The sequence below is a fragment of the Cottoperca gobio genome, chromosome 21 (assembly GCF_900634415.1).
Source record: "Cottoperca gobio chromosome 21, fCotGob3.1, whole genome shotgun sequence".
NCBI lineage: Eukaryota > Metazoa > Chordata > Actinopteri > Perciformes > Bovichtidae > Cottoperca > Cottoperca gobio.
The window spans coordinates 22,648,106-22,659,904 of NC_041375.1; the positions used below are offsets into that span (position 1 = coordinate 22,648,106).

The window sequence follows — 11,799 nt, forward strand, 5'->3', positions numbered from 1 at the left end:
TACACAAAATAAAGTACACACACCCACACGCGCACGCACACGCACACGCACACTGAGGGGACGTGTCACTGCTTTTATTTCACACTCTGCACGATGCACATCCGTACAGTCAACAGTCAACATCTCCGTACTGCACCTTTAAAATGAACAAGCGATAAAGAAGAAACTTCTCTGGCTGCACATCGATCCTCACGAGTAACTTACCAACATTTGTTGTAACTAAGTACATTTACTCAAGTACAAAGAGTACAAGTACCTCAACATTGTACTTGAATACTTCCATGTTATGCAGCTTTATACTTCTACTCCACAAATATTAAACTTTTTATTCCACGAGATTTATTTTAAAGCTTTATTACTATTAGATTTAGATTATTAATATCAAATCCAATAAATACTGATATAATATTGTAAATTAAACTAACCAGCAGAATTTAAAGTAGTTCACATGAGCTCCACTTTAACTTTAAAGTGATGAACACATTAATGCATCAATAATTACAATCTGAAATTGAAATCTTTTGCTTTTGCAGCTTAACGAGAAGGTCGCCGGCCGTCTGGACACAAACTGCTGTCGAGTCCGTTCCACATTGATTTCAACACATTTTGCCATCACATGTGTAACGGCCTTGAATAACCTGGAGAAGTTCAAGGTCACTGAGTACAGTTGGGTTTCAGCAGCAGTTCAGCGTCACAGCCTGCAGTGTGGCTTTACTCTCCAGCTGCCTCTCAGGAGAAGCCCACTCGCTGCCGGACTTCTCTGAGGACCGGCGCGGCGAGCTCCCGCGCCCTGCAGCTCCCCCGAGCCAGCACTGCCTCCAGGTGAGCGCGGTCCGACCTCAGCCGCTCGATCTCCTCCCTGATGGGCGCCAACCTCTGGATCACGGCCTCAGTGACGAGCTTCTTAAAGGCCGCCGTGTCCAACTCTCCCGCCTGGGACACCGCCTCCTCCACACTGATCATCGCCATGGCAGCGTAGATCGTCACCAGGTTGGACACGCCCGGCCGCGTCTCCGGGTCAAAGGTCACCTCCGAGGTGAAGTCAGTGACGGCACGGCGAACCTTGAGGGCGATGTCATCGGGAGAGTCTGTGATGCTAATAGTCGCCATCGTTTGGGGGTCAGATTTGGACATTTTGGCGGAAGGGTTGCGGAGGGATTTGACCTTTCGCGTGGAGCCTGAGGGAGGAAATCAGATTGAGAAACTTATTTGTGTGAAGTTAAATACAATAAAGTATTCATTCAAAACAAAACATGCAGCAGTTGCAGAATTACTCATAATAAAACTCAGCCGTGGTCACAGAGAGCGAGGGAGAGAAGGTGCAGAACTCTGGTAATACAGATATTAATTCATTAAATGACTTCCCTTTAATGCTTCATCTTTGATTGATCAATTGTAGCATCGAAATGCAGACGCAGAGCCCTGAACGCCGTGCGACTCCATCCTCCCTGCACTTAGCAAAGCATTCCTCACTGAGCGAGAGTACGATAACAACTGAAGGAAACCTAAACTGCGAGCGTTTTGATTTCCGACTCCGAGCTTCTTTCTTCTTGTTTGTCAACTGAACATCAAACGAGCGCTTTAACGAGACCGTGGAGAGTAAATCAACTGAAGACAAGATAATTCACGATTAATCACGTTTCTTTGGTCAAAGTGTGCATTAATCTTCTGCAGCGCAACTTATTGTTGAGTGGAAAGTCGTTCCAGGACTCATTTATTGACTCAGTAAAGACATTTCCTTGGGGGACAGTCAAGTCAAGAACATTTTATTTATATAACCCAATATCACTAATAGGCCTCAGGGGGCTTTACAACCTACGCAGCGCAGGACGTACGACTCTGTCCTTGGAGAAGGAAAGACTCCCCAAAGGAAGATTAACGTGTGAGAAAGAATGGAAGACACTCGGGGATCGCTCTCCCAAGACGGACAGACGTGCAATAGATGTCGTGTGTCCACTACAGATGAAATCATATCTCCTGATATCAATTCTTCCCACTGTGATGTGAAGGACTTCTGCTTGTACAGGCAGGACACAGACGATGTGCACTCAGGGTTTGAAGTCAGTGAGCGGCAGCGGAATGAGGAAACAATGAATTATAGTTTCATTACAGCGGCCAGACGCATCTCGGTGTGAAGTGATGAGCAGACGGTGAGAGCCGGGATTTCCTCTCCTTTCTTATTTAAGCCGCCCTTTCCGCCATCTTGCGAGCTCCAACTCTTTTTCTATCCCGTACTACAAGTCCACGTCCCTCCCACGTGCCACATCCTGTTGATGGCCCCTGAGACGTCCTTATTCCAGGCAAATTAAAAAGTCTTTGGTCTGGTTTCAAAGGGAAGGTGGTGACTGGCAACTGTGTTGACAAGAAACAAAGACAGGATCCGCCAGGGTGAGCCAAATACTGCACACACACACACACACAAAACCCCGTCCCTGCAGTCATCTTGAGGACAACCCCGCACATCTATTATCACTCCATTATTCTGATACACGAGGAAGAAAATATTTCTTTAATCAAAGCTGCGCTGCACACATGACTGACTCCATCTCGGGCTTTTATGATACGGATAATCAAGGAGGATGAAACGGGCAGAGGGGTGGGACCTCTGAACATGTCAGCCATGTGTGTGTAAAACTGGGAAACACAAAGCAATCGTTTCAAAATAGAACTGTAATAATGTCATATCGTATGTTAAATCTTCCCTCGAGTGTAAATTGTGATCGATGGTCAATATTTATCGTGGAGAAAAACCTCTTTTTGACAGACACGGGTCGAAATCGCAGCATAAACAATAAAACTATCCAACACAAAGACAGACGAGGCCAGGAAGAGACAACGCTGAAAAGGAAAAGTCTTGAATTATTACAGAAAGACTTTCTTATTAATCAGGAATTAAAGAAAGACATCAAACAGACGTCTTCCATCTAAACTGAACTCTGTGAAAACAGGAAGTAAAGTGTCGCTTCTGGGTCTTAAGTGTAAGATACCAAACATGCACCGCTGCGTCGCCGGGTAAAGTCCGGCCGGGGACCTTTGTTTCCATCTCTCTGCCTGGTTTCCTGTCATCTCTCTACTAACATCTATACGTCTATACGTCTTTACGTCTATACGTCTTTACATCTATACGTCTATACGGCTATACGTCTTTACATCTATACATCTATACGTTTATACGTCTATACGTCTATACGTCTTTACGTCCATACGTCTATACGTCTATACGTCCATACGTCTATACGTCCATACGTCCATACGTCTATACGTCCATACGTCCATACATCTTTACGTATAGACGTATAGACGTCTATACGTCTATACGTCCATACGTCCATACGTCCATACATCCATACGTCTTTACATCTTTACGTCTATACATCTTTACATCTATACGTCCATACGTCTATACGTCTTTACGTATAGACGTCTATACGTCTATACGTCTATACGTCCATACGTCTATACGTCCTTACGTCTATACTTCTATACGTCCATACGTCTATACGTCCATACGTCTATACGTCTTTACGTCTATACGTCTATACGTCTTTACGTCTATACGTCTTTACGTCTATACGCCTATTCTATACGTCTTTACGTCTATACGTCTATACGTCTATACGTCTATACGTCCATACGTCTATACGTCCATACGTCTATACGTCTTTACGTTCTATACGTCTATACGTCTTTACGTCTATACTTCTATACGTCTTTACGTCTATACGCCTATTCTATACGTCTTTACGTCTATACGTCTATACGTCCATACGTCTATACGTCTTACGTCTATACGTCTTTACGTCTATACGCCTATTCTATACGTCTTTACGTCTATACGTCTATACGTCTTTACGTCTATACATCTATACATCTTTACATCGAAATACGTTTGCAAAGACAAAATATAAACCAGGATTCCTTTCAGAATGCACGTTGGTGAAACGCTCTGCTCGCCGCTGTAGGTTTGGACATCATTTGATGACGTTACATCATCCAGATGTTTCCAGCGACTAAAACAGAGTTTGATGGCAGGAATCACTCGTGTCAGTCGCTCCGAAATTGAAACACGGCGGCTTCTTTCTCAAGCTGGAAAATAATCCACCGATGGAAAGGCAAAGAGAGCGTTTGATAGACGCACAGACGCAGAAAGAATATCAGAAGTAATCTGCTAAAAGTCTCAACGAGTTATTTCCGTCTGGAATTTAATTCTTGAAAATGTTGTTTTCTTAAAACAAGTGCAGTAAGTTTATGTAGCATCAACTTGTGTCCAGTACCAAGTGTGTTTGGTTTCACTTCCAGCAAAGCAAAGCACTCAATTCTTTCTTGTTTACAGATTTCTATTCAATGTGCACGTACAAATAAAAACGGAAAGCTACTGAACTCCGGCACCAACCAGGGATCTATTTTATTATCTGTAGCCGGCCTTTAAAAGCCTTTATCTGATCAAACCTAGTGTGTGTGTGTGTGTGTGTGTGTGTGTATGTGTGTGCCGTTAAGCCGGTAAATGTGTGTGTCCTTACTGAGCAGGGCGCCGGGTTCAGGGAACAGGTCTCCGTAGCGGTTGTTGAAGATTCGAGCGAGATCCTGAGCCAGCTCCAAATGCTGGACCTGATCCTCTCCGACGGGGACGTGAGTGGACCTGAGAGACGGACCAGAACACAATGTGAGCTTCCTCAACAGCACAGGAGTTAGAACGCACAGCTGGAGCTCTCTGCGCGGTCGGCTTTGTAACTTTTGCAACTGTCACACGAGAGGAAGTTAGTCATTCATTTAGTCTTTAATAAAACCCAGAGAGCATTAGAGATACTCTGTGCTGCTACACAGGATATTAAGTTGCGTCTGTTTGATGGTTCAAATAGAAACTAGTGAAGAGAGAAATTTTACATTTGTTTGGAAACATACACAGCAGCACACGATGTTGCAGCAGACACTCTCTCGGCATTAAAAAGTAAAGCAGCCGGGTTTACTGCACGTTCAACGTATTAAGGAGTGTTAAAGTGCCGACTCACACATATATAACATATAAAACAGATTTTAGAGGAGATAGTTTTGGTAATATTCGTGCAGGTTTTGAGCCATCGGTGGATTTTTATTTTGTGAAAAAGACGAAATTCAACACAGAAACAAATTCCCCGTTTACAGATACTGAAGAAAGTAGTCCCCATGAGACCAGTTGTGGAATCTTTTAACACAGATGGAGACCTGGACAAATACACACAACAGTCAATATATCAGATTTGCTCTTTTCCCCTTAAGGTTAACATTTTATATCATATACAGTCATTTATTTAAATGTAATGTGTAAGATACGCCAGCACTTTTAATTTAAAACATTTAAAACATGATCTTTATCTTTCTTTTATGATTTATTGCTGTACATTTCTGAATGTTTGGACTCTCTGCAGCATGCGACCAGGCGCGACACCTTAAAGATGTTAGTTTTTACGTACAGTTTAACTACTACCGCAACAAACTGCAGCATTAGAAGATTTATTTTTCCAACACAGATCTTATTGGAATATAGTTTCTTTCATCATTTATCTCACAGCTTTATTCTACAGACCCTGAAGACGCTGCTGCGGCTTCTTGCGCCGGTCGGCTGTTTTGGCATTGAAAGATCAGTCTGCTTTGCAGCAGGACGGTCACACATGTCCGTGTGTTCTTGCAATAAAAATGTCTGCAAACCATGCTTTCTACAAGGCAAATAAAACTGCATTGTAAGCACAGTGTGGGACCCCATGTCCAGATGATGGAATATTAATATATCTAATAATAAAATGAAACACGGCAACAACAGCCTTGTTTGTACAGAGAAGATGTAACGATGAAAAAGAAACGATGATTCTAGGTGTGCGTTCAGATCCAGATACTATTCTTCATGCCAGAAGAGATTTAGCGTGTCTTAATGCATAATATGTCAAATGTAGTTTGCCAAAAATACCAGGATGTCCTATAGCATCTGGTCACATTTTGCAGTATGCGAGGCCGCATGCTTTTCTGACCCACAATCCTTTGCACAGCGGCTATATGAGCAAGAGGGTCAAAGTTCAAGCTGCAATGTTATGACAAAGTTTGTCCTAATTTCACGCAACAGCACGTTCTTTGTAAGGGTCGCTGCACTGCACCACACACACACACACACACACACACACACACACACACACACACACACACACACACACACACACACACACACACACACACACACACACACACACACACACACACACACACACACACACACACACACACACACACACACACACACACACACACACACCTCACTTGTAGAGGAGAATATCAGCAGCCTGGAGGACAGGATACGTGAAGAGACCAACACTGCCTTCATTCTTTAGTTTGCTCTTCATCTGCAGAAAAATAAAAAGTAAACACACGCAGAGATGAGACCGGAGAGCGGGACGGACCGACTCTAGTTGATGTTTGAGTTGCACTTTTACGACTCATCGATGCTCAGACAAAAGAGTTCACATCAACTCGAAACTCGAAAATGAAACAAAAAGGTGTTTTCTGTGCAGCAACAGAGACCAGAACTGCATGAGGTCGGGGGGGAATCACTGTCATTGTAAGACACACGGGAGGATGTCGGAGACTCAGAGGGAGTTAAAAAGGTGTTGATCTTAATTTACAAATATTAAAGTTGAGCGCAGATGTGGTAATTAAACCAGCGTGATCCTGAACCCGTGAGGGAGCGAGAGGAGGTCCAGCCTTTGATATAATATAAATAATAAATCACAAGATACGTAAGTGAGGGATCTTCCTCTTCAAGGCTGCAGATTGTTGGAGAAAAGATTTGGCCGTACACAGAAATCCAAGATGAATTTTAAAGTTAGTTTCTATTTCACTTCGTTCAGCGACACATCTGAAGACTTTTTATCTCCAGCTGAAGATCTGACCGCATCAAGAAACAGGATATTAGGGATTAGGATATCAGTATCATTTCATCTCCATGAAGTCTATACCATTTAAATAGAAGAATACATTTAGTCTCTTAAGGTTTTTACATTTTTAATCTATTGCAGACCTGCAGAAACAATTACTCTGTAAGCAAAGCAGCGACATGATGAAACTGCTTTGATATTTGTTGTTTTAAGCTCCAGAATTAAGTGTTTTAGTCGCTCTCTGGTATCCCCGATGTTTCAAAAATACACTTTATATAACAAAGTCCCTTAACAACTGGTGATTTTATTGTGTACTGTAAAATAACTAAACAATGTTTTTGTCTTTTAACATCTAACTAAATAATATTAAATGGATATATTTATTTAAACATTAATTTAAATGACTTTTATAAAGTAACTTTTCCTTCTTCTCAAAGTAGTGAGATGACGCCTGGATAAATCTGACTTGGATTACACTTCACGAGTTGTGTTTTTCAATACGGCCCCTATTAAATGAATTCATCTTTGTTTTCTGATTCTTCGTTCACCGTGGAGGCGTGCCAGAGTTTCTACAAGAATTCAAGGTCACACGGGGAAGAAACCGATAAACAAATTGTCATTATTATAAACACGTTCTTTGCTGCATCTGCTCCAACAGGCCGACTGATCATGTGCACGCGCGTGTGTCTGCTGCAGGAGTCTGACCTTCCACTGCGGCAGATGTCGGAGGCGGGGCATGCTGGTCAGACAACCGAGGATCCAGGAGAGCTCAGCGTGCTCGGACACCTGCAGGGTCGAGAGAGAGGTGAGGGGAGGACACATCGTCACCGTCGGGGAGAAATCATGTTATAAAATCAGCTTAAAAACACAGACGCACATGTGACATTTTTTGGATACAACTTGGAGGTCACAGGTCGTGTGTTTCAGCATCAGCGTCCACATCTGATAGTTCCACGTGTCCCGAGTGTAATCAACTCACAACTAAATGTTGTAACTTTGCACAATACCAACACTTTTAAAACAACTCCTCTACTTTTAATTTGTCACACACTTACTGCATTTCCTTCTTTGTATATGTATGTTTCTTGTACACATTTCTTTATTAGAATAATTCTATATTTGCTCTTATTTTAATTTCCCTTATTGTGTTTATGTTTATAAACAATATACACCAAAGCAAATTCCTTGTATATGAAAACATTTGTAATTTTCATAATCGTTACATTATAACTGTTGGTCGACGTGACGCCGTGTTGAAGAAAGTACTTAAATGTATTCTGTGCGTGTTGTGCTTTAGTCATCAGAGAGATAAACAGAAGTAGATGAAGAAGCCAGATGAAACAGATGAGTGGGTGAGAGGTGTGTGTGACTCCAGAGCGCCTCCAAGTGGCAGAGAAGAGAAGTGCCTCTGCCTCTCTGTCCTCCACTCCTGACACTGACAGGTGCACCTGGGCACACCTGTGTCTACATTAACAGAGCTGATTCAGAGAGTCGGTTTGCAATAAACATCTGTGCTGATATGTTAACATAAACCTCTGTTGATCCCCGGAGGGAAACTCAGGTGTTAAAGCAGCAACAGCGAGGAGACTGAAACACAGGAGAGGTGAAGGGAGTACCAAACCAATAAGAATATAAATATAGAGGAACAACTATGAATATGTGAGTCTGTGTGTAGGATTCAGTAGTTAAAGGTCCAAATTTTCTTTCATCTCTTACATCTTATAGAATAAGTGATTGTTTTTCAAGGACTGACTAGAAATCATTTATAAAAAATTTAAAATATCTTTCCCACATTAGATTCTTTGGGGGCATGAATGTCTCGGGGGTTTTGGGACTTTGGGGGTCATTAGAGTCACTGATGCTTCTTATTTGGGGAAAGTCCGAAATCGGCACAATAAAAAGGAATCCATCAGACACCATCATCTGCTTTTATTGTTGTTTGAAAATTGTTTAGTTTGACTTTTGTTTATTGAATCAGTTTCCGATTTAAAATGCGGTCAAATAAATTAATAACAATTACATGTCTTTGTGAAGCAATGACTGAGTGAATGTTAATGCAGTGTAGCTGGTGCATCTGGCAGTGGGACATTAACTCCAACAGTATCCGCTTTCATGGAGGCGGTCATGAATGTGAGGAAAAGAAGCTTGTGTGTGAGGATGCAGGAAATATCCTGCAAATTAAAGTTTATGGATGCCGGCTATATTGCCGTCCCCTCTTTTCTCTTGTTGTGACGTCAACGCCAGACGACGGGGACATAAACCAGGATTTCGGGCGAACGTATAGGGGACCGGTATTCATTACACACGGCGGACAGACAAGAGATGGGACAGATGCGGATGACAGCGCAACAAGGGTTGGATATGGTTTGAAGTGCAATAAAAGGGGGGTGTTTAAAAGCTCGGGGAGAACAAGGCCTCTATTCATGCTGCATGGCAAGAATGCAGTGCAACAAGAGATATGGATCGTACGGACGTTACACTGATAGTGAGTTATCATGCAGCTCCTGTAAAGACGGAGAAGAGCGACCAGTTGCTCCTGCGCAGTGAATCCACTTCTCTCATCGACACTTCTATAGAATCCCAGAGGAATCGTGGATCTGCCGATTCATTCACTTCATTGAGTATTTTCTTTGGGCAGCCGTTTTATTTTTACATGTGGAGCAGGCGTGTTCGACAGGAGGGTCGCCTCGCTGCCAAGTTATGTGGCATGAAGCTAAACGGGAATAAAAATCTGGGATCTGCTGAAGTGCTGCAGATGGTAAGACCGTTGTTATCCGTCTCTCCTCCTTCATGTGACCAGAGCCGGACTTCATGTGTGTTTATAGCGCCTGTGAATTGGCAGAGTGTTCGGTGGCGCTAAGAGTCGGGAGCGATCAAATCAGCCAGCATCTCAGCAGGTAAACATCGCAGCAGTAAGATAAACATTCAAAGATGTCCGACTGACTAGATGACAAACTTTAAAATAAACTAGAATCTAGAATTTAAATTTAACAGAAAACGTGTGAAATAAATGTGCAGACATGATCATTTAGTCTTATTAATATTATAATAATATTATTAATAGTGCTTTTCTGCTCCTGAGTGTGAATGTTATTCATATTTTTCCATTTATTAAAATCATCAAGGAGCTTACATTGGTAACAAACTAATGATGCGCTCAGTTCAAACCTCCGACTAAATAAAGATCAGACGTAGAAATATTCTGGAGAAGAAACATTTTAAAGAAGCATTTATCAAACGTAACATCACGTCCAAACAGTAGTACTCGCTAGATGCAACACGTGACCTTATAAATAGCATAGCACATGTGCAGTAAATGGTGGAAGATGGACATTATACAATGCACAGTACAATAAAAAGTACAAGGAAAACGCAATCTCATGCCAGCTAAAGAAAATCCAGTTATGGACTCACTAGTCCAGCTGAGAGATGTGAATTACAGCTTGTAATGAAACACAGCAGACCATCCCTCCCTCCCTCCCTCCCTCCCTCCATCCATCCATCCATCCATCCCTCCCTCACCTGAGACTGCTGGAAGAGTATTGCCCTCTCTGGGTCGATGCCACAGGCCAGCAGGCTGGCTGCCATGTCCAGGATGTTACTCCTGAGTTGTGCCGGATCCTGATGCTGTGTGATGGAGTGCAGGTCCACAATGCTGTAGAGCACTGAAGGATACTGGTTCTGCAGGGCCACCCAGTTTTCCAGGGCACCCAGGTAGTTGCCCAGGTGGGGCACCCCGGTTGGCTGGATCCCCGAGAATACCCGGCCACCTCCCGAAGGCTCCTGGAGAAGAAGGAGACTCAGGTTAAACAAAGAAGATCATTCAGGATGCCTGTGTCTCACACCTTTATCAGTGCTAGTGTTTCTTAAAATAAAAGCTGTACAAACCATGTCTCATGTGCTTAAAGTAATAGCACCAATGTCTCAAAATGAACGCAGAAATGATTTGTTGATGATTAAACCCGAGAACACGCCATAATGGACAGAAAAACCTCCTAAATATGTTGAAGAGAAAAGTGTTTGGAGAGAGAGGGTGAAGGTGAAAAGGTGAGAACGCCTGCAGAGACTGAAGTGTCAGTGTTAAACTATTGGCAGGTTGGAGGCCAGACGCGGTCATGCTTGTATTACCGAGATGCTAACTCCATGGCTAGCACCTCTGTTCTCTCCCAAACACATCCAGCACAAAGAATGCATCACCTCGCTGGCCAACAATAATAATTAAAGTCCGTCCAGCCAACTTCCAGGCCTCTCTAACCACAACGGGGAAGGACAGTGGAAGAGGATGGGGAGGCACGGAAATACCATACAACAGGCAGACCACCATATCACCAACAATATAACCTTATTTTACAGAGCTGGAGCTACAATGGCAGCAGGAGCTTCATCCCCTCTGAAAGAAAGAGGGAGATCACTCGTTGCGTTTGTATCATTGGGCAAACATTGTGTTTCTCTCTCTGCACAGCCGGGTCAGGCCAGACCGCCTCATTTCTTCTGGCATCGGCCCACTCAACTGAACCTTGGCTTTCAATCGGCCCTGCTGCAAGAGAGGCTTAACCGCTGCTTGTGGCACCAAGCACCAGATGATACAATTAGAGAGCAAGCAGAGCGGCACCTGTCATGAGACGTGAAACCGCAATGGCATCCAAAATCTAGGGCTTCCTCACCAAAGCGTTACACAGTAGATTAGGGCTTTGACAGAGCAGAAACACACACAGATGCAGGCTGGGACTTGGTGTTTTTGTTGGGCAGTTAGAAAGACAAAGTCTTTGGTGCCAGGGTGACGCACATTTGCCTGCCCACTAGGAAGGCCGGGGTTCATTTCCCGGCAAAGGTGCGGTGCTATGGCTTGGCCGGGCGCTCCAACTCACAGCGGAGAAGGTGATGAGGTCCTTATTGGGGT

At 43.3% G+C, this 11,799-nt stretch overlaps 1 protein-coding gene across 1 annotated transcript in view; it reads right to left on the reverse strand.

Moving 5' to 3' along the window:
* Nucleotides 1-11,799, reverse strand: part of wars2 (tryptophanyl tRNA synthetase 2, mitochondrial) — a 23,082-nt gene continuing 11,283 nt past the window's right edge. Inside the window, exons 2-6 of the mRNA XM_029459201.1 lie at nt 10,422-10,682; nt 7,605-7,685; nt 6,286-6,368; nt 4,521-4,639; nt 1-1,178 (exon numbers count right to left, since the gene is read on the reverse strand). Of these exons, the coding sequence (XP_029315061.1) occupies nt 730-1,178; nt 4,521-4,639; nt 6,286-6,368; nt 7,605-7,685; nt 10,422-10,682 (993 nt within the window). The 3' untranslated portion in view covers nt 1-729. The remainder of the gene's footprint in view (nt 1,179-4,520; nt 4,640-6,285; nt 6,369-7,604; nt 7,686-10,421; nt 10,683-11,799) is intronic.